The sequence below is a fragment of the Branchiostoma floridae genome, chromosome 2 (assembly GCF_000003815.2).
Source record: "Branchiostoma floridae strain S238N-H82 chromosome 2, Bfl_VNyyK, whole genome shotgun sequence".
Lineage (NCBI taxonomy): Eukaryota > Metazoa > Chordata > Leptocardii > Amphioxiformes > Branchiostomatidae > Branchiostoma > Branchiostoma floridae.
Genome location: NC_049980.1, coordinates 21,825,405 through 21,846,086, shown reverse-complemented (window position 1 = coordinate 21,846,086; position 20,682 = coordinate 21,825,405). Strand labels below are relative to the sequence as shown.

The 20,682-nt window shown below is 43.6% G+C and overlaps 1 protein-coding gene across 2 annotated transcripts in view; it reads left to right on the top strand.

Moving 5' to 3' along the window:
* Window positions 1-20,462, top strand: part of LOC118409908 — a 33,090-nt gene extending 12,628 nt beyond the window's left edge. Inside the window, exons 9-35 of one of the 2 annotated variants that reach the window (XM_035811284.1) lie at window positions 195-320; window positions 673-853; window positions 1,163-1,266; window positions 1,848-1,988; window positions 2,469-2,552; window positions 2,737-3,264; window positions 3,820-4,122; window positions 4,448-4,591; window positions 5,305-5,478; window positions 6,481-6,690; window positions 7,123-7,365; window positions 7,740-7,984; window positions 8,316-8,424; window positions 8,768-8,955; window positions 9,277-9,376; window positions 9,808-10,017; window positions 10,449-10,688; window positions 11,760-11,978; window positions 12,145-12,591; window positions 12,887-13,090; window positions 14,675-14,989; window positions 15,309-15,464; window positions 15,817-15,976; window positions 16,355-16,511; window positions 16,817-17,039; window positions 18,828-19,229; window positions 19,584-20,462. In XM_035811284.1, coding sequence (XP_035667177.1) covers window positions 195-320; window positions 673-853; window positions 1,163-1,266; window positions 1,848-1,988; window positions 2,469-2,552; window positions 2,737-3,264; window positions 3,820-4,122; window positions 4,448-4,591; window positions 5,305-5,478; window positions 6,481-6,690; window positions 7,123-7,365; window positions 7,740-7,984; window positions 8,316-8,424; window positions 8,768-8,955; window positions 9,277-9,376; window positions 9,808-10,017; window positions 10,449-10,688; window positions 11,760-11,978; window positions 12,145-12,591; window positions 12,887-13,090; window positions 14,675-14,989; window positions 15,309-15,464; window positions 15,817-15,976; window positions 16,355-16,511; window positions 16,817-17,039; window positions 18,828-19,229; window positions 19,584-19,645 — 5,675 coding nt within the window. In that variant the 3' untranslated portion in view covers window positions 19,646-20,462. The remainder of the gene's footprint in view (window positions 1-194; window positions 321-672; window positions 854-1,162; window positions 1,267-1,847; window positions 1,989-2,468; window positions 2,553-2,736; window positions 3,265-3,819; window positions 4,123-4,447; window positions 4,592-5,304; window positions 5,479-6,480; window positions 6,691-7,122; window positions 7,366-7,739; window positions 7,985-8,315; window positions 8,425-8,767; window positions 8,956-9,276; window positions 9,377-9,807; window positions 10,018-10,448; window positions 10,689-11,759; window positions 11,979-12,144; window positions 12,592-12,886; window positions 13,091-14,674; window positions 14,990-15,308; window positions 15,465-15,816; window positions 15,977-16,354; window positions 16,512-16,816; window positions 17,040-18,827; window positions 19,230-19,583) is intronic. The other variant, XM_035811285.1, reaches the window with a different exon arrangement.
* The last annotated feature ends 220 nt before the right edge of the window (window positions 20,463-20,682 follow it).

The window sequence follows — 20,682 nt, the reverse complement described above, 5'->3', positions numbered from 1 at the left end:
ACTTTGATCAGGAATTTAGATTTTACCAAGACTGCTAAGCACAGTTGCAATCTGCACACACTTCGCTTGTACTTGCTTTGGATCACAGTTTAAACGTACTCGTCGCTTAGATGTGTATGCCTGGTGTGTATGCCAACACCATATTGTATATTGCATAATTACTATCAATTCCATTTCCTTTATTTAACACAAAGCATACACCAACTGGTACCCACACCAACCTGACAACGGTGGCGGGGAAGACTGTGTAGAAATGTCTGTGGGCCATGACTGGAATGATGCACCTTGTTCATCAAGGTTGAACTTCATTTGCGAGAAAGGTAATCTTCCGCATATGATACCGTCATTAGGCCAACATTACAACAATCTTTGTCAAGGTTTAAGATGGTTGGATGCACGATCGAACTTCGGAAACACGGATAAAATGAAGGGTTCATGTGTAAGAACAGCTTATCCCTCGTCTGCAATCAAACTTCAAACTTCAATGGAACTCGAAACACAGTGTGGTCGCTGATGAGGTAGCTGATAGTAGTTTTAAGGTGAACTTGGTTTGCTTTGGACTATTTCATGTAATTGTCCTTGATACCCGCCACGTGCAACCCTAGATTAAGATCCTGAAAAATCGTAAAGTTTCATAACCATAGTATGGAAACTTTCATTGTTGTTTTTCAGAAAAGATCAGTCGATGGATCTGTCCACCTCTATACTTGGTGGGGTTTAAAGACAGGTGTTTTAGACTCTCCACAAAGAAAGCGAACTTCAGGAGGGCCAAGACCATCTGCGAGCAAGACGGGGGGCGACTTGCGGTCCTCCAGGACGAAGAAACAGATCTCTTCATCAGGAAGAAAATCAGGTTGGTGTGTTTTATTTTGTAGAAACAGGAATGAAGAAAAAAATTCCAGTTTGGCGAGTGTTAAACTTTATTACAATGTCAGCTAGAAGTATGAAGTTACTCTGACTTTAACGAAAACTTACAGCAGATGTTATTTTGTACTGTAGTCCGAGATGGCAGTCAGAATGATAAGATATAAGTGCAGCTATTTTGTATTCTTGTAAGAGATGTCAGATAGAATGATGACTTGTGAGATACAGCTGACGTTATTCTGTATACTTGTCATATAGAATTATGAGATACAACTGAAATTATTCTGTATACTTGTAGGAGACTCCCCTACGAACGTACCCTGAGCTACTGGATTGGTCTAAGTGATGCCCAGGAGGAGGGGACGTTTGTGTGGACTGATGGAACCGAACTAACTGCATCTGGTAACTATCATCAGTTTGTCAGCATTCAGCAGAATGTACATTAATTCCCTACTAGCTGTACTGTGTGCTTACCTGCGTACTAAGCCATTGCTGTCCCCTATTAATGAAGACGGGCCATTCTAATCGATCTTCCATCTAAACTACCAGGATTTCATAGCTTCATCATCTTTATAGTTTGATACCTTCGTATGGCCCCACCTTGCATCTGGATATCATAATTCGTTCTTGAATGTTTGGTTACTTTTAGACTTCATTAGGTAACAGAGGTTGGATATTTTCAGATCCTGGTTTCCCCAGAGCCATATCCGACACCAAACATAAAGACCTTCGTAGGAAGATTCCATACTTATACCTAAGGAAATTCTCAAGTACCTCGTTACTCTGTGTGAGTTTTTACATATTGCTTGTTGGCATCAGAATATAATGATAGGTAATAAACCTTTTATGAATTAAACGAATGTATAAAATTTTACAATATACCTGGCATGACTTAATATTGTTCACAAGAATGCTGTGAAGTGGGACATCATCGGAAACATTACAGTACAGTATGGTATTTTTAGCATCTCTATTTTATACAGATTACACACACTGGCGCCCAGGTAACCCCGATAATGCGGTAGTTGGAGACGGCGAAGACTGCGTGGAGATCCGTCAGGAATTGGACTACATGTGGAATGATGTAGACTGTAGGAAGAAACGGCACTTTGTATGTGAGAAAGGTACGGAAAACACCGTTACTAAACAATGATACAAAATAACACATGCATGGATTCATCATCATCATCATCATCATCATTAATCTCTTCTCCTCTTTGATAGAAAGTGCTTTTTAATTCCACCTACAGAGATGTATGTAGAGGTCGTCTCTCTCAAAAAAATTCTAACTTTCGTTGGCAGCTAGAGCATAGATACCAAAAGTTGGTCTTGTTAGTTATATCATGTCACCAAACGTTTGCGGTCTATAGATACTAGTACACATATTGGTTGCATTAATGTTTGATTGCCAATTTCAGCATTCTATGGTGTAGAATAAATGGTGCTGTTATTATGATAAAAACTCAATGCAGTTTGTAGCGAATCCAAAACCTTTCAAAGAATTATCATCTCACTAAATGCATTTGTCTGCTATTGCAAGGATATTTTTGATTTTATGTCTTTCAGTCTTTGATTTAATTTTGGTCTCTTGTGTTTTCTTCCAGATGTGGCGTTAGCTTCAGTCTCCGACCAAACCATGTTGATGACAGAGGCACCACCTTTGGAGACAGAATCCTCCAATAATCCTGGTAAATCTCGTACAATCTTCAATGACTAGGGTAAACCTTAAGTATTGGCCGTGTGCTTACAATACAGGCTGTCATCAGTGCTAAACTTACTCAGTATGATTTGGCGAGTGATTCAATTCAAAGCATCGGCAAATAGCAATAGCAGTGATGGTTACATTAATCTCAAATGAATTCATGCTTGCAGGGCACGAACAACACACCACACCTGGGCTAGACGAAGATGGCTGTACGTGGCGGATCCAGGAGCTGCATGAGAAAGACAGAGAGGTTCAGGAGCAAGCCCAGACCATCACAGAGCTTACAGCTCAGCTTGAACAAAAGGACGAGGAGATCCATGATGTTACCACTCGACTTCATCAAAAGGAGGAGGAGATCCATGACGTTACTACTCGACTTCATCAAAAGGAGGAGGAGATGCAAGACGTTACCATTCGACTTCATCAAAAAGAGGAGGAGATCCAAGACGTTAACATTCGACTTCAATGGAAGGATCAGGAGATCCAAGACGTTACCACTCAACTCCAATGGAAAGATCAGGAGATCCAAGACGTTACAACCCAACTTCAATGGAAGGATGAGGAAATCCAAGATCTTAAGATACGACTTCAACAGAAGGAGAAGGAGATCCAAGACCTGACAAATCACCTTCAACAGAGGCAGGAGGAGAACGAGCAGTTTTCTACAGAGGTCGGGACACCAGTGACACCAGCAGGTGAAGGATAAGTAGTTTCCAGCATCGTGTCTACTCTGTGATATGTTTATATCTATTTTCAGTTCTGAAGGGTCGTTTGTTCCACATATTTGAAAGAGGACAATCCATTTACCTCATTTTCTTCGGCTAATTTTCCCAAATAGAGTTATTGCAACAAAAATACCGTAGCCCCCTGTTATTAATTAAAAGCAAGCATTCATTTCATGCAGTCAAAATGCTACGTACCATGCTTGTCGCAGTTAAATTTATCGGGTGGTCTATGGGGGCAGCCTATCATAATTATAGCCGCCGAGTCTCTTCCATCCTTTCCACAAATACTAGAACAGAAGAGTACTCTCGGGAGTTAAAATACGGCTGGATACCAGGTTACTGTGGCAGGACTTGAGGAGAGCCGGAAAAAAGCAGATTCTTCTTCAGATGGCAGCCTTACCGGATTTGACTGTATGTGTTCATACATTAGAAACTATGTCAATTAATTTGTGATAAGACCTTACCTCTAACGAACCAGGTACACTAAAGGATTACAGTACAGTAATACCTATCGTTCTCATACAGGAAGCGAAAGCCGCGGATATACCAGCCTGGGTTGCTGGGAGGACGCCTATGACCGCGCCATTCCGACCCTCGAGAAGACAGATGCACGCCTAGATGGTGACTTCTTTACACGTAACAACCCCATAGAGAAGTGTTACCAGGTAGCACTTTCCCGTGGTTTTCCCGTGTTTGCTCTGCAAGCTGGCGGCTGGTGTGCTGGGTCAGCTGATGCGCACACCACCCACTCCAAGTACGGCCCTTCCATCGCCTGTGCAGCGGACGGCGAAGGCGGGCCATGGGCAAATGAGGTCTACCAGATTACAGGTCAGTATGTGCTAAGCGCGTATTTTGGCGCGTCTACTTTTACGTTCACTTCAAACCACATGTGTATTCAATTACCTGGTTTTTCAAACGTCGTTTTTCCGTAACAATCTTTTTCCGTGCTTGCATTGTTTTGGGATGTCCAAAAGCCTTAAATTCAGATGTGTACTTAAGTACGAGCCATTCTAGGTAAAAAAAGCATGCCTCATCTATACTTCAAACCAAACCAAATATCCTATAGTAGGATGGGTCACTTTATCTACGCATGCAGAACTTCTGTTTTCGTGGTTGATCATCTTTTTGAATGTTGTTATCTGCATCACAACAGGAATGTTACCAGAAGAATGCCTGGTGGAACCGTCACTGCGGCAGGAATGTGGCTGGGGAGGCATCACCCAACACCAGTGCCGCCAGCGAGGATGCTGTTTCGATTCCTCAGTCCCAACAATGAAGTGGTGTTTCCATAAGAAAGGTGTGTCATAGTTCTTTGCATTGTGGACGTGATGTGCCGCTGTGTCCAGTATAGTGCTAAATTCAAGCCACATGCATATGGGACGTAAAATAAGTGACCTCCGACCAATTACGAACACATCACACTTACTTGGGGCATACGTCACTCTTTCCTAGGGTCCTTTTCCTAAGGTGACGTGTATGACATTTTAGATACGTTATTTTGACACGGAAAAATAGCGAACATGCGTCTACGAACTTCTTTTCCGGTTAAAACGATATGGTTTTTTGTATACGATATCGTCTCAAAACAAAAATTACTATTTCATCACTTCCGAGTCAAAATTTCGTATGTTAAAGGTACCCTGAATAAACGAAACTGAACGTAAATGTGTCTGCAATGCTTCAAGTATAGCATAAAAACGTCATTTTGGTAGGGCGAAAGGGCGAAAGGGGCTTTATGTCCCTTTTTCATCTTTACAATTTCCGTGTCAAAATATAGTATGAAAATGTGTATCATAAAACAAGCGTACATACGTGTCAGGGTAGAAATAAATCATTTACTGTGGAGAACAATGAACAAAGAATGAAATTAACTGAGAACAAGAACAAAATTATAAGGAGTCTAACATCAAAGGGCTCTTCCTATAGCTATGGTTGACATTTGCGTGTACATATATGACAAATCATTATAAAGCGAAACCATAAATGACTAACTGCATTTTGTCCTGATAGCTCCTAAGAAGTGGCGTGATGACCATCGTTGCGGGCAAGGCTACCCTGCTGAAGACGGTAACCCTGCTGAATGCAACCCGGCAGGTGGTGTCCCATGCTGCTCCCAGCACAACTGGTGCGGCAACACTGCAGACCACTGTGACTGTCCGGCTTGTGTTGACTACAGAAACACAGGTACATTACTCGCTTTGTTATCAGAAAAGATAGACATTTACATTCACGTCCAGCTCCATCTAACTGCATCACGTTTGTTGGCCCACAACTCTCAAATAAATCAAACCGGCAACATGGCATCTGTGCATCTTCACCTTTTCGACAATTTTATGTCTATTTTACAAAGGTGTGAAAGAATTCGAAATATCCTTTCCATAAAGAGAAGAAGTTTATATGATAGAATACAAATGCCGTCATTATCGATATTTTCAAAGTGTATTATGGGAGAACAGGTAAATATTAGCGCAATGGTATTTGGACTCGTTGATAAGTGTGCCTTGTTGTTGTTATGGTAATGCTTGCAGGCGTCGAAACAAACGACGGGTTGAAACAAAGTATTGATATATCAGCCAGCGCTTGTGCAAGGTACATAACACGAAATTCTGACACGGAAATGGTGCCATAGGGTGTGTACGTGCGTTATAACACAGCAAACTAACGTTACGTCTCTGCAGCATACATAAATTATGTGGTTCAATGTTGCTATGATATGCCATATTGCAGGAAACGACCCTATTGCAACGTCTTACACGTATTTACCTTCGCCAAGAAGGTTATGTTTGTATGTATGTAACGTTATGTAGAAGACCAGCATAACTCAAGAACACCTGGATGGATTGTATTGATATTCGGTATGTTAGTAGGTCCTGATGAGACCTGAAAACGATTAGATTTTGGGGGCCCTCCTAGCAGCCTGTTATGGTACTTCAGCGCAACTTTCTGGTTTGATATCTCGTATTCTGAACATGCTGTGGCTATGACTTTTGAGTGGCAGACAGCTCTTGATGCCGAGAGTAAGTGGTATAAGTTTAAGTTGTTTTGGAACTGCGGTGGAATAAAACTCCTCTGCTGGCTAGATATCACAACCCAGAAATAACGCATATGTGTGTAAATGACTGTGCATGTGCCTCTTTGTGTGTAAAACTGAATCGAGACGCACCAACATTTTGAAACACTCTGCAGACTTACCAGTATCACCAAGCGGAGAGCTTCCCGACAACACTCCGCACACCGCGGCAGAATTTACACATCAGAATGACGACCTGTTGCTGCACACAACTGACAGGATGCAAGCCTTCACAACTCAGCTTCAACAGAAGGAGGAGGAAATCCGACACTTTACAACTCCGCTGGAGCAGCCTCCACCAACTGTACAGACAACACCATCAGAAGGTGAAAAAAACAGTGATTCGCAATGAGACAATGTATCCAGGCAGCATGTTCATTTCTTTACAGAGATAGCTGCTATATTGCTTTTTTTTTAATACCTCAAACAGGTATCTGTTACCATTCGGTATTACTCTTGTAATGGTGATGAATTAGATGTCTAACGTTATTTAATAGCGTCCATCTTCTTTGCTATTCGGCCTTACTTTAGTACCCCGGTAATGGTGATGAGTTAGATGTCTATATCAATACAGTTCATCTACTTTGAATATGGTGTGTCAATTGTGTTCTAGGGATTGAAATGTCTGAGAGAATGATGAATGAGGGCCTTTTTTCGCAAGTTGAAAATCTACTCTTACCTGATGTTTGCTAAAGTTGAATTGTAAGGTAAGCTTGCAGTTCCCAACTTCTGTGGGAAATGCTGTTTTGTTTTTTCAGAATACTGCCAGGAGGGAAATGGAGCATCCTATCGAGGAACAGTCTCTGCGACCAAAACAGGGAAGACGTGTCAACGCTGGGACAGTCAGACACCACATAGACATGCAAACAACATAACTGCTCGTCTACCGTCATCCGGACTGGAGCAGAACTACTGCCGGAATCCTGACGGCGAATCCGGAGTTTGGTGCTACACCACGGATCCCAGCACGAGATGGGAGCTGTGCGACGTACCGACATGTGGTAAGGCCTGAGGCTGTAAGCTTTTAAAAGGGCGACGTTGATTGCACCAAGGTTGCCATATTGAACAGAACCTACCTACCTACACATAGTCCCTGCAATGGCAGTGCCTATTGAGATACTGTGCAGTTATGGCGTTTCTACAAGTGTATCGGTTTGCATACATAGTCCTCGCTTCGTTCTATACAGCTGAAGACAATATTCTCTCTTAAAATCCTTTAGTGTCGGTTTTCGCCAGGTTAGCGACAGTACATTTTCCTTTTACATATGTCATTTTCCCGAAAGATTCTCCAGATATAAGCAATGTCTTATCATAATATATTTTCTTTACAAAAGCTCGAATCAACATAACCTCATACGATGCGTTTCCTTCACAGCTACAGATGTCAGGGCTACAACGTGCCATGAAGCGAAAGCTATGAATCCTACAGGCGGCGATGGAGAGTACACACTCTACCCTTTCACGGCGTGCACAGATGTATCCATCAGCGTCTATTGCCACAATATGGCGTCCGAAAACCCGGAAGAGTTCCTGTCCCTGCCGTCTGGCCCAGAGAAGAACTACGCAATCGTCTTTGCTGATCGCTTAATACATGGACATCTGTGTGACGGCCCATTACAGGTAAATGGCGGACTATTTACCACGAGACAAAGTCTGAGTCAAAGTTAAACTATTTTCAACACAAAAAGTGGATCAATGTTTTGACCCTCCAATTGCAGCCTCTGTCAATTCTGAAGACTGGAGTTGGACGGTTAAACTGTGCTTCAGGATGAATCAGTTACACTGACTTTTTTTGAGACATATGAGCTTTCAAGCCAAGAAAAAAGTTGCTAAACATTGTGGTGGTTAGAAATTGACATTAGTTGATTTGGAACACCAGGAAGCACCGCAAAGTGCAACAGAAACGTGTTTTGATTACAATGCAAGGTCACCTTGTATATTTCATCTCAAGGACCAATCTGCAGATGCCGGGACCACGATGTTCAACAAGATCAGGATCAAGTTTGAAAACAACACAATCATGGTGATAAGAGATGACTTCACCTTTGCCAAAAGCAATGGTAGGCAAACATTTGACTATTCCATACCACCGTCTATGTTTTTACTTCCAAACTGTTGAGCTGCACTGATACCAGTATATCTACAAGTATATACTAGTAACGTTACATGTAGTGATGGCACGTTCGCATTAAAACACTCGGCGGGAACACAGTGGAGTGAGCCGGCAGAAAATCCTTGAGTTCTTTAATCCATTGATGCGTAATCCATTAATGCTTAGAGTGTAAAAATGTGTTGCTGGTACCATGGTTAAAAACGCCTTGTTGTTTGTTACATACTTTACGTTCTATGGTCCCGTCACTGTTGAGCAATATCGTCTTATGTCTACCTTTTCCATGAGCACAGGATACAACGATGTGTCTTACGCTGAGGCCGGTGACTGTTATTCCTGGACCCAAGGATGTGCAAAGGGAACGTTTCAAGTGAATCTAGAGGGAACGGACCTGGAGCTGGCACCGCATGTGGACTGGATCATGGAGGGCTGGCCGGGATATCTGACCATCAACGACATGTTCATCTCCCAAGACAGAAAGGTTTGGCACCTGTTTAATATAATCTAATATTCAGTGTTGAATTGTGTCATAAAACAAGAGCAATTCAAGAGTATCGGGTAGCCAGTACCAGCCACTATAGCTCAATGCGTTGCCAAGACAGTCTACAAAGAATACTTCAACTTCTAATTTGTTGACTTCTTTTCTTTCTCCATTTTGTGGTGAAAAGACTTACGAAAAGCTTGCATAATAGCTTTTCATGACTTTGTGCAGTTATTTGTCCCTGTTTTTTTCAGCATCTTGCATCACTTTTTCCATGGTATGAAGTTGTTATGAAATCTGTGTTTTTCCTTAACTTCTCAGGTTGCCTCTGCACGCTGTGGTGGCTGGTGTGGGAGATGCAGGCCAGTAGAAAATCATTTACTTCTGTCGCATCCACAGTGTCGCGGACAGATCGGCACAGGTAGGTTGAATGGTTCATTTAAGGTTCAAAACTGACATGTTATGACTTGTGTTTGAGATACAAGTTGAAAGTTTGTTTCTATCACAACCGAGATATTCTACAAGACTGCTTTAATTTGCATCCTGCTACTTGTAGTTCGTTTTATCTTGCAAAATGATGTAGTTAGCAGGGTTGCTAACTAAAAAACGTTTTCGGTGTTATTTGACAAAAGACGTAGCGCAGGACCGACGTCGACTTCTAAGTACAAAGACAAATATCTAAAAAAATGCTATCTTTATATGAGAGGAGGGCCATATGGTAATGTCTTCATTATCGGCATCAATATCCTAATCCAGAAAGAATGACGCATGGTGTTTGAGAATTACTCTACAAGTGCCTCCTTGTGTGTAAAAATGAATCGAGCTGCACCAACATTTTGAAACACTCTGCAGACGTACCAGTATCACCAAGCGGAGGGCTTCCCGACCACACCCAGCACACCGCGGCAGAACTTATACATCAGAATGACGACCAGCTGCTGCACACAACTGACAGGATGCAAGACTTCACAACTCAGCTTCAGCAGAAGGAGGAGGAAATCCGACACTTTACAACTCCGCTGGTGCAGCCTCCACCAACTGTACAGACAACACCATCAGAAGGTAAGCATGATTCGCAATGAGACTATGAATCCTGCTAGCATGTCCATTTCTTTACAGAGATAGTTGTTTTTTAATACCCGGTCAGACTACAAAAACAGGTATCTGTTGCTATTCGGCTTACTCTGGTAATGGTGATGAATTAGATGTCTAACGTTATTTAATAGCGTCCATCTTCTTTGCTATTCGGCCTTACTTTAGTACCCCGGTAATGGTGATGAGTTAGATGTCTATATCAATACAGTTCATCTACTTTGAATATGGTGTGTCAATTGTGTTCTAGGGATTGAAATGTCTGAGAGAATGATGAATGAGGGCCTTTTTCCGCAAGTTGAAAATCTACTCATACCTGATGTCTGTTGAAGTCGAATTGTAAGGTATCAAAGCTTGCAGTTCCTAACTTCAGTGGGAATTGCTGTTTTCCTTGCCCCCAGAATACTGCCGGGAGGGAAATGGAGCATCCTATCGAGGAACAGTCTCTGCGACCAAAACAGGGAAGACGTGTCAGCGCTGGGACAGTCAGACACCTCATGGACACGGCAGGACACCTGCTAATTACCCATCATCCGGGCTGGAAGAGAACTACTGCCGGAATCCGGACGGGGAACTTGCGGTTTGGTGCTACACCATGGATCCCAACACGAGATGGGAGTTTTGTGACGTACCAGTATGTGGTAAGTCCTGATTCTAAAGGAGCGCCGGTAGTTCCGTTTAATAGGCATGTCTATTAAACGGAGCCAACTTCCTGTTGCATAGACATAGCCAGTTACTCTTGCAAAAAGGTCAAAGCATTTGTCCAAGCTACCCGCTCCACCGATACGGTTTCACAAAAAGGCAGCCTTGGTGGCCTGGAATCTTAACGTGATTTCCGAGCACATGTAATTGCATTTGGGCAGTGCAAGGCTCTCATGTTCTTTGTCAACTAAATGCACACCGGGCCCTGTGCCAGGCGTCGCCTCTGATAATGATGAATGAATGAATATATCAGGCTCTCTGGGCCTTTTGTTGTTGTTGTTTTTTGTTGTTGTAATAATCCTTGTAATAATCCACTTTTGCAGTCTTTTCATACTTGGTCGCTTGTGTCGCCGGGCTGAGATCCTGCTATGAAGACCTTTATTGTTCATAAGTACCCGCTGGGTAAAGTACAGGTCGTAACTAAAGAATAGTTGGCAGATACATGAAATATTTACAGTGTCAACTAGCACAAGAATGATGCTTTGGCTTCAATTGGTACGTAAGCGATGTTTGTTTGGATGGAGGAGAGTAATCTCCAATCAGATCCTAGGGTGGCATAAGATAGTATGATTAGCTGGAAAATGAGGGTAACCGGCCTAGGAGTGTTCACCAATGATTACTCCTAGGCCGGCTACACTACTTTGCCATGATACTATCTTATGCCACCACGGATCTGCTTGGAGATTAGGAGGAGAGAGGGTTCCGACAGGATGACCATGCTCGGACTTCAATCATATCGGGATGGGAGCGGGGGTTTGTACGAAAGTATAACAATGCTTACATGCTCAGCTAAGCATGGAGTATTTGTTCTGGATGGGACGAACAGGGCTGTAGTACTGTACAATGGATTAACATCGTCACTCCAAACTGCCCTAAGACCTAGGCCAGAAAGAGGAAACTGCAGACGAACCACCACGCCGCAAGCGGTGTCCCCCACCATCGGGATGATACAGGATCGAAGATGCAGGTTGATTTCACTGATTTAGTATTCTTATGCTTCTGTGCTGTAGGTCCCTATGGGCAGGTTAAATTCACCAAATCCGGGGTATTTGTTGTGCCTGACGGAGTGACCAGCGTTGACGTCATCTGCATCGGAGGAGGAGGAGGTGGGCGGGACGACCATGCGGAGATCCTGGGGGCCTCTCCGTACGGCGGGAACGGCGGCAATTCGTCTTTTGGACCATATCTATCAGCTGAGGGAGGGAAAGGCGCGAAGGCGGGAAATATTGGTACGGACCGTAAAATCTCTTGCATGACCTCAAATGTCCCTTACAGGCACGTAATCTATGAAAATAGCCATAACGTTGTATAATATGTTTGTAAAAAAGCGAAGGACAATTTTTGATTTGAATTTAAAATCAGCGACGTTACTTCTAATTATGTTCGTTTGTCCAGGTGTATGGCTGACACAGGATCCGTCATGGGTTGTGTACTCCACCGGCAAACCGTGGGTCATGGACGGAGCAGTGCAGGATGCCGCAAAAGTCCTGGATGAGGACACTGGGACCTACTGGAACCCCAGTGATACCGGAAATAGCCACAACAACTGGTACATTGTACTGGACCTTACAGCGCCCCAAACTCTGACCCGCATTGCAGTGAACAACTACGGAGACATTACCCATGACATTGCAGTGTTCAGGTTGCAAAAATCGTCGATTGCCAGTCCGTACATATGGGAGGACGTCGTGTCCGTTACTGACGTGCGGGGAGGGACGGTCCAGCGTCAGGAGTTCGGCGGGTTCCGGGGAACGGCGCGGTATTGGAGGTTCTTGATCACTCGGACCCACGAGGGTTGGCAGCCTTATCTCACTGAACTGAATCTCTACGCGATTTCGTTAGGTGAGGGCAAATATCATTCTTCTATTTTGTTTTGTTTTCGCAGTTGACTGAAGTAAAAGGACCTTATATCAGTTATACGCATGTCGATTCTACCTGGCATGTTGTACGTTTTTTTAAAACTTATTTTAGCATGGTCATAATGCCAAAGCCAAGGGAGGTCAACAGACGTTAATTGCTCGTTTTTAGTGACGAGTGTCTATTACCATATTGTTCTTTCAATCTTTACTCTACCATTATTCCCTTTATTCTTTCTATCAATCCCTTTCTTATTGTCGTCTTTTTTCTTCCCCCCTAGGCGGAGAGGGTGGAGAGGGCACTGTGGCGTTCGGGGGGCAGGGTGGAGTTGGAGGTGGTTGTAGCGCAGGCGCAGGAGCTGCCGGACAGACGTCAGGGGGCGGCGGTGGACTGGTGCCGGGATCCTCCACACACCCGTTCTGTGGGGCAGGGGGCAGCAGCGGAGGATCCTCATGTGGAACGGGGCTTGCCGACATTCCACCCGGTATGTTTTCTATAGAAGAAGCAGACGAGTCATGCTCTTGTCAAGATAAATACTGTTACCCTCTCTAACCGCGGACCAAAGACCTCACTAGAATATGAATAAAATGTGTTGTTGTTTTTTCCTTAGGCTAGGGTCACAATTGGCCCGGTGCCCGTCAGGGATGTAGCCCCGACCGGGCTCTGAAGTCGGGCGGACACCGGCTGTTTACCGGCTGTCGTGGTCACAATCAAACGTTGCCTTCGCGCTGCCCCATGGGGGTCCCGGAGTGTTCCGGCGGGCACCCCGTCATTTTTCTTTAAAAAATTTCCACCTTCCGAGGTTCGTCTCCGGTAGACACCCGTCAGATGTTCTGACGGTGTCCTGTAGTCACCCCTGCGGGGTCCGACAGGGTAACGTTTGTCTCTCACAGCCCGGTGGGGCAGTTGTAGGGTCCCTGCCGCATGCCCTGCGAACAACGGCAGGGAACCAGGCAGGCTCCTGGTGGGCACTCTTTAAGGGGTATAAAAACAAGCATTGCCTGCATTCACTTAAGGTAGTACATCATTGAACTTGGAGTACTGGTGCGGTACGTCGGGGTCCGTTCACTGCGGCACGGTTTTTTTCGCCAACTTTTCCTCGCACTCGCACTGACGTGCGGCACTGTTACGTTTCTAAACTAAACTAAATAAACATGTTATTGGAATTTTTAATGTCGGCGGATGACTTGCCAAACTGTTGAGGCCTATATTTTTATATTTGTAAAACGAAAAAAAATGGCTTATGGGTCCGAATGACTGCAAGTTTGGCGTTCCGTCGGCCAATTGCAGAGGAAACGTCCTTCTTCAGCCAAACATCTTTCTTCAGCTTGTTTCTATAGTCTGGGGTTGTAATATCGTAAAAAACATAGAAGCTTTCTATGAAGGAGGCTATCTGTCCGTCCTGCTTCTCAGTGATGCAGCCTATTATGTGGTCTGTTGCGTGGTGTGTTGTCCTATCCCCCTCTGTTCAGCCCTTGTCTGCAGAAGTTTCTGTTGCTGAATTCTTCCGCCCCCTGGTCTTCTCCTTTCCCTTGGTATAGCGCTATGCACTTAACTCCACTGTAATACGAGAACTGTGTGATACGTGTAAGTTCACGGCTTTTGTCCTTTCACGTGATCTGTGACGTGACATATTTGACCCGGTGTTACGAATTACACACTTTTATTCCGTAAACCTGGTCTTTGACGTAACGAATTTATTCCGACAGACTGCCGGCAACCGGAGGGGTCCCTCTCGGTGTTGTCACGATTAGGTCGCGGGGTGGTTGTACGAGCGGGTCCCTGGTTCATTTTAACTCAGACTTAAATTGAACCAGGGTCCCGGCCGGGCCTCAAAATACCCCGGCAGCCGCGAGGTGTCCCACAGGGCAACGCAGGGGTCACGCCCGAAAGTGCAAAAAAACAGCCCGTGAATTGCCCGGCAGGGCCCCTTTTTCGAATTGTGACCTAAGCCTTTCCCTAGGAGAGTCTATTCCAGAAGCAGGTGTTTTAGTAGGTATAAGCTCATTTGTATTCATATTTGAGGTGAACGAACCTTTGACGCATGTTTTGTTGTTATCTACTCAAGGCAAATCAGGGCCGGGAGGTGAAGACCCCGATGGCCGTAGGGGAGGTCAGTACGGTGGAGGGGGAGGCAGTCGGGCCGGCGCACGGGCCGGGGGAGGGGGAGGATACTCCCGGGCCGAGGTGCACGTGATTCCAGGAGAAAGGATCGCCGTGACCGTGGGAGAGGCGGGGACTCCACACTACGCCAAGCCGGGAGACGGGGTGGTGGTTGTCGCCTGGGGACGGGAAATCGATCCGACAGGGGACATGGCCACCTGCCCCGGCTGTGTGGATGCAGACTGCCCTTGCCAAGAGTCTGCTGCTGTGACGACACAAGGTTCTGTCTTTACTTCTTTCTCAGATGATTTACGGCATTCATATTGTATTACGGCATTCATGATCAACAGCTTATTAGAATTTTCGTAGAAGGGAAACAGTTTTTATGACAATGGTCATTGTGGCGCATGTTCGTAAGTACTCATTGGAGGTGCAGCTGGTAGTAATAAAGGTACTGTTTATCTGGAATATCAATTATGTATACTCTTGCCATCAGCTAGTCCAGCATATGGTTGCATTTTTGTACATGATTCTGCGTAACGGTATGGTTACTATAGAACGTGCCTCTCGTTTTAAAGTTTATTGTCCACTTTCATCAGCGCCTGCCACCACTGGAGTTTCCGTTCCGACGGTAGACAGGACCCGGTGCCTGGGAAGCAGTGGATTCTGCCCCGGGGCTGATGTTACCGGGGCCACGTGTGTTGATGGGTTCTGTGAGTGCTCAGGTTCAAACTACCAGCGAGACACATGTTTACGTGAGTATATAACCCCTCTTATATAAATGTATATACATGTGCATATGTGTAATGATCCCGTGTGGAGCAAGAAGAGTTAGATTTATCCGTGAACTCGCCAAGATTAACAATGAAAAGCTCAACAAAGAACTTTTATTACAACGTCGACACGTGTCATTAATTTTAACGTTTACACCCATATAAAGTCTGATGTCTACCAGTCATCGATATCAGCTCTTTCTTCTGAGGGTAGAAACAAGGATTGCCTTATTCTCACTGCACCCTCTACATGTAGCATGATCATACTATGACTTCCAGGAAACAGCTTTACGTATCACAACTGGTTACTAAATGATACATTTCTCACCCAAAGCGGTTGTTGGGAGCTGTGTAGTAACACGCGGGTCTCCAGTCGCCCGAGCGGAGGCCTTTCAGGCTGCCGACCCCAAGGAGACCTTAAGCTGTGTCGCCGATGACAACAGCAAGTATGAAATACATGTGCTGGCAGTGTACAAGAGCAGCGCACCAACAAGGTGTGTACAGTCCGCTATTCTTTAGTACTGTTTAGCATCAAAGAGATTGAACATTACTGTAAGCGCCTATCAAACATGGCAAATCAGAAAAAAAAAATCAGTTTTGAAAATAGATATCTTCAATTCTGATAATATGTACTTTATTCAGAAAACTGTTGAATTTTAAACCTATTAAGAGCACTAGTCTATGTGTATCTCGCATTAAAACTTTTACTACTGTCTGCCTGTCTGGCATGACATTGACATTTTGCTGCTGGTATACAAATAATGTAGATGACCATCTTGATGAGATTCCAATGGCTTACACCTCTAAGAACTGATGCCTATACTTGTGTGCAGACATGCATGTAACACTTGTGAATCATTGTCGATATTTAGGATTTTCCTAGAGGAACCTACAGGGTCAGCTGATATGAACGTGTACGTCACAGCAGGTCAGCTGGACAGACCTCTGGTTCTGGTGTTGAGCTCGTATGGGGCTGTCAACTGGGTACTCCACCTACCGGAGGATGTCGAAGTGCACAAAGTGCTTCTGGTGAGGAGAATAATTCATTCATGGGATAATTAAGTATTTTGCAATTTATAGAAATAAATCATGGCGCCTTCCATTCAGGATTTTAACTAGTAAAAGTGACTTGATTTTCTCAAATTTGTGAACACACACGGCGCCTTGAGTAACAAAAGAAAACTTTTTGCAGGCAGCGTGAGCCATAACCAAGCAGAATTGTAATACTAATGCTCTAACCTAAATAAAGGATGGCTGCTTTACCCCCATATTTCTCGGAATGGTTTCTTTAACATATATTGAATAGCTGACAAGATGGACAACTGTGTCCGCAGATGGCATTTTATGTCGAGAAAAGTGACGTAGCTGTGCGGAGCGGTTCTGTGAACGACGTGCAGCGCCTGTCAGGTCATACAGGGGGCGCTCCTCCGTGTGCTTATGGAGAGGACAACGGTGGCTGTAAGACTGTTGAGCTGCTGGAATACATCAGTGGAGAGTTTGGTCCCGTTTCCTCTCTGACGGGTACCTTCATGGCAGACGCATGGAACCTTACAATTGGTGAGTATTGTACTGTAAATCCGTGTGCGAAATGCCAACCGTTATAAAGGGCAGGCAAAGTAATGGATAGTACAATAGAACAATTTCAACACCTGTTATTACCTTTGCCAGAATGGCTAAGGTTATGTTTTGGGCTTGTGAGTCTGTGTGTGTGTCTGTGTGTCTGTCTGTTAACAGCATAACTCAAGAAGTCTTGGATGGATCCCGATAATATTTGGTAGGTGGGTAGGGGTCGGGAAAACGAAGGTCAAGTTCGATAATGGGCCCCCTAGCGGCTTGCTAAGGTACTGCAGCAGAACCTCAATTTTTGATATCTCGTGTTCTGGACATGCTGTGATCATGATTTTTGAGTGGTAGATAGCCCTCGAGGCAGAGAGTAAGTGCTGTGAGTTTGGGCCCCCTAGCGGCTTTTTTGGAACTGCAGGCGCCGGTTTCCTTTCAAACTTTGGATGAGAATAACTCTACAACGTGTTGACGGATCGTCATGATTTTTGGTATGTAGATAGAATGAGTGATGACTTACATAATGGTATACTAATTATGCAAATCAGCAGCTAGTTTGCATAATTAATGAGGAAAAATCATAAATCCACTACATTCCATGATAGGACTTTCAAACTTGTCACATATGTAGCTGGGAAGGAGAGAAATGTCGACAGATATCAATTATGCAAATGATGACCTCATTTGCATAATTAATGAGAAAATATGAACATGTTGACGGATCATCATGTTTTTTTGTATGTAGGTAGCGTAAGTGAAGACCTACATAATGAGATAACAATTATGCAAATCAACAGCTAATTTGCATAATTAATGAGGATATTTTATAAATTCACTACATTCCATGATAGGGCTTTAAAACTTGTCACATATGTAGCTGAGAAAGAGAGAAATGTCAATACATATTTATAATAATGAGAAAATATTAACGTGTTGACGGATCGTCATGATTTTCGGCATGTAGATAGCCTAAATGAAGACTTATATAATGTGATACTTGTTATGCAAGTTAACAGCTAATTTGCATAATTGATCAGGAAAAGTTCATAAATCCACTGCATTCCATTATAGTACTTTCATCAAAGTTGTCACATATGTAACTGAGAAAGAGGGAAGAGAGTAAGAGGTGTATTTAAAGACTTTGAAAGAGAATAAGTCAAGAATGGATCAAAGGATCATCATGATTTTTGGTATGTTGATAGCTTAAGTAATGCTTGATACAATTTGATATCAATTAATTGTAAATTGGGATCTAATTTGCATAATAAATGCCGAAATTTTATCAACCAACTCCAAGCATTTAATTATAAAGAAAATGAAATGAGTAACGCATTTGTCTACAGACATCATTCTACATAACAAACCTGGTTTATTTGGCAAAGGTATGTGTTCGTGGAAGTCTAGTGTAAAAATGCTCTGGCTGTCGTGATATGTGAGACCCAATTGTCCCCTGATGCATTCATATCCAAGTTTTTTGCCGCATTGAAGGTGATGTCACTCACGTGCCAATACTAGTATATATACATTATATATGGCCTCCTGCGGTCAATATTGACCATGGTAAAATCCTAATTGATATCAGCCCTACAGCGTCGACTGTGGCTAAACAGTCCTATACGAGAATGACAGTCTTTGCCACATAGGGCACATCTGTAAGCTGTTGCAGAGCTCTTTTCGCAGGATCCGCTTTTCTTTTGCCATGCGCATCAGTCTGGTTTCTCCTCACGTGCCAGTGTAGTCATTAATATCCCGAAAACGACTCATGTTGGCGATATGTCTCTCCAGGAAATGATCCCATCAGCACTCCTACAGAAACCTCCATCAGCATTCCTACAGAAACCTCCATCAGCACTTCTACAGAAACCTCCATCAGCACTTCTACAGAAACTTCCATCAGTGCTCCAGAAACCTCCATCGTCTGCGAGAGGACCACCTTGCGGCTTTCTTGCCCAGCTGGAGAAACGCTAGAGATCGATGACGCCAACTACGGCCGGACGGCCACTGCCAACTCATGTCACTGTGGGTTCAAGTGCCCCCATAACTGTCAATCAGCTGACAGCCTGTCTATTGTGAGGAGTGCCTGTCAGGGCTTACAGGAGTGCACCGTGGAAGCGAACAACTCTGTCTTCGGTGATCCATGTCCCTTTATTGGGAAGTTCTTGGAGGCAACTTACCACTGTGTCCCAGGTCAGTACAAGTATCTACTTTTATAACCTTTGCCACTACCACTTTCCTTGTTTGTTTGTTTGTTTGTTTGTTTTAACAATTGTTTGTTTGAAATTGAACAACATAACTTGAAATGTCATACATTTATCTTTATGGCATTGACATGTTAGTATTGCCCCCAGCGGCTTTCTAGGGTACTGCAGCAGAACGATACCTAGTGTTCTTGAAATGCTATGGTAATGAGTTTTTTAGTTTTTTTTTAACCGACAGGAGACGATTTAGTTTAACATCGATATTCAGCATTCAAGTTATAATTTTTGGGACAATTGTCAGCTAGTTAACCACTGACATGCCTTCTGTCCTTACTCCTTATAGAAGCAACTGTTGAGCGAGGGGATCCCGAGGTTCCACCGGCGTCGTTCCCAGAGGAACCCTAGACAACGTCCAACCCTGGCAGCAAGATGAGAGTAACGCTTGCAAATAATGGTTGATCTCTTTACATTGATTGTCATAGATAATCAATTTTATAGATTGTTACAACCAGCTGAGAGGTTTTTGTTGATCAGCACAGTGTTTGTTATGCACAGTTTTGAGTGTGACTTTTTTGCACCACTCGTTTATTATTAAGTCGTGACGACCATGTTTTCAGGTCATCGTGTTTAACGAGGTACGTTAGAGGGGTTAGGATCATCTTTATTCTGTAAGATGAATTACATACATAATACACGTTACAAACACATGACAACCCTTTATCTCGTGATTCATTATCACCAGAAGGGCGCAAGGCAGAAAATAATACAATATACTAGCCACTGCATCGGAGATTTAGCCATTTTCTATCAAAGATACAAGTACAATACATTTGAAAAAAAACTTAACATAGATTTTTGAGATACATGTATTAGATCATGCTTAATTGTATCGATATCTAGTTTCCTGAAGTACAGTCCCATGTGGGTGTGTTTCTTGCACAGTAAATAGGTTAAGTGCACAGCTGCAGAGTGCGCACTTTGCCATTCTTTTTTCAACGTGTCTTCTCGTCCTTGTGACTGGTCGGACATTGTGACTTCAGCTTAGCGGTGTTCTCACTGTTTATTTGTACCATAAAATGACGTCATACGTGCACTGTTGTTACGTAACCATGGTAGTGGTCTTAAACATTGACGTCCGGGAAAGCTTTCCCTTCATATTCAGATTAAGTTACTCATGTTTTGTCACGTATTTCATTGAATAAAAGCACATGAGTTGATTGTCTATTTGAGTCATTACACGTAGTTACCTCCATGAAATGTCATGGAGGTTATATTTTACCCTGCGTTTGTCTGTCTGTGTGTGTGTCTGTGTGTGTGTAAACAAGATAACTCAAGAACGGCTGGGTGAATTGGTTTCATACTTGGTGTGTTGGTAGTGTGTGATGAAAGCTGAAAATGATTAGATTTTGAGCACCCTAGCGGCTTCCCTTGGTACTGCAGCG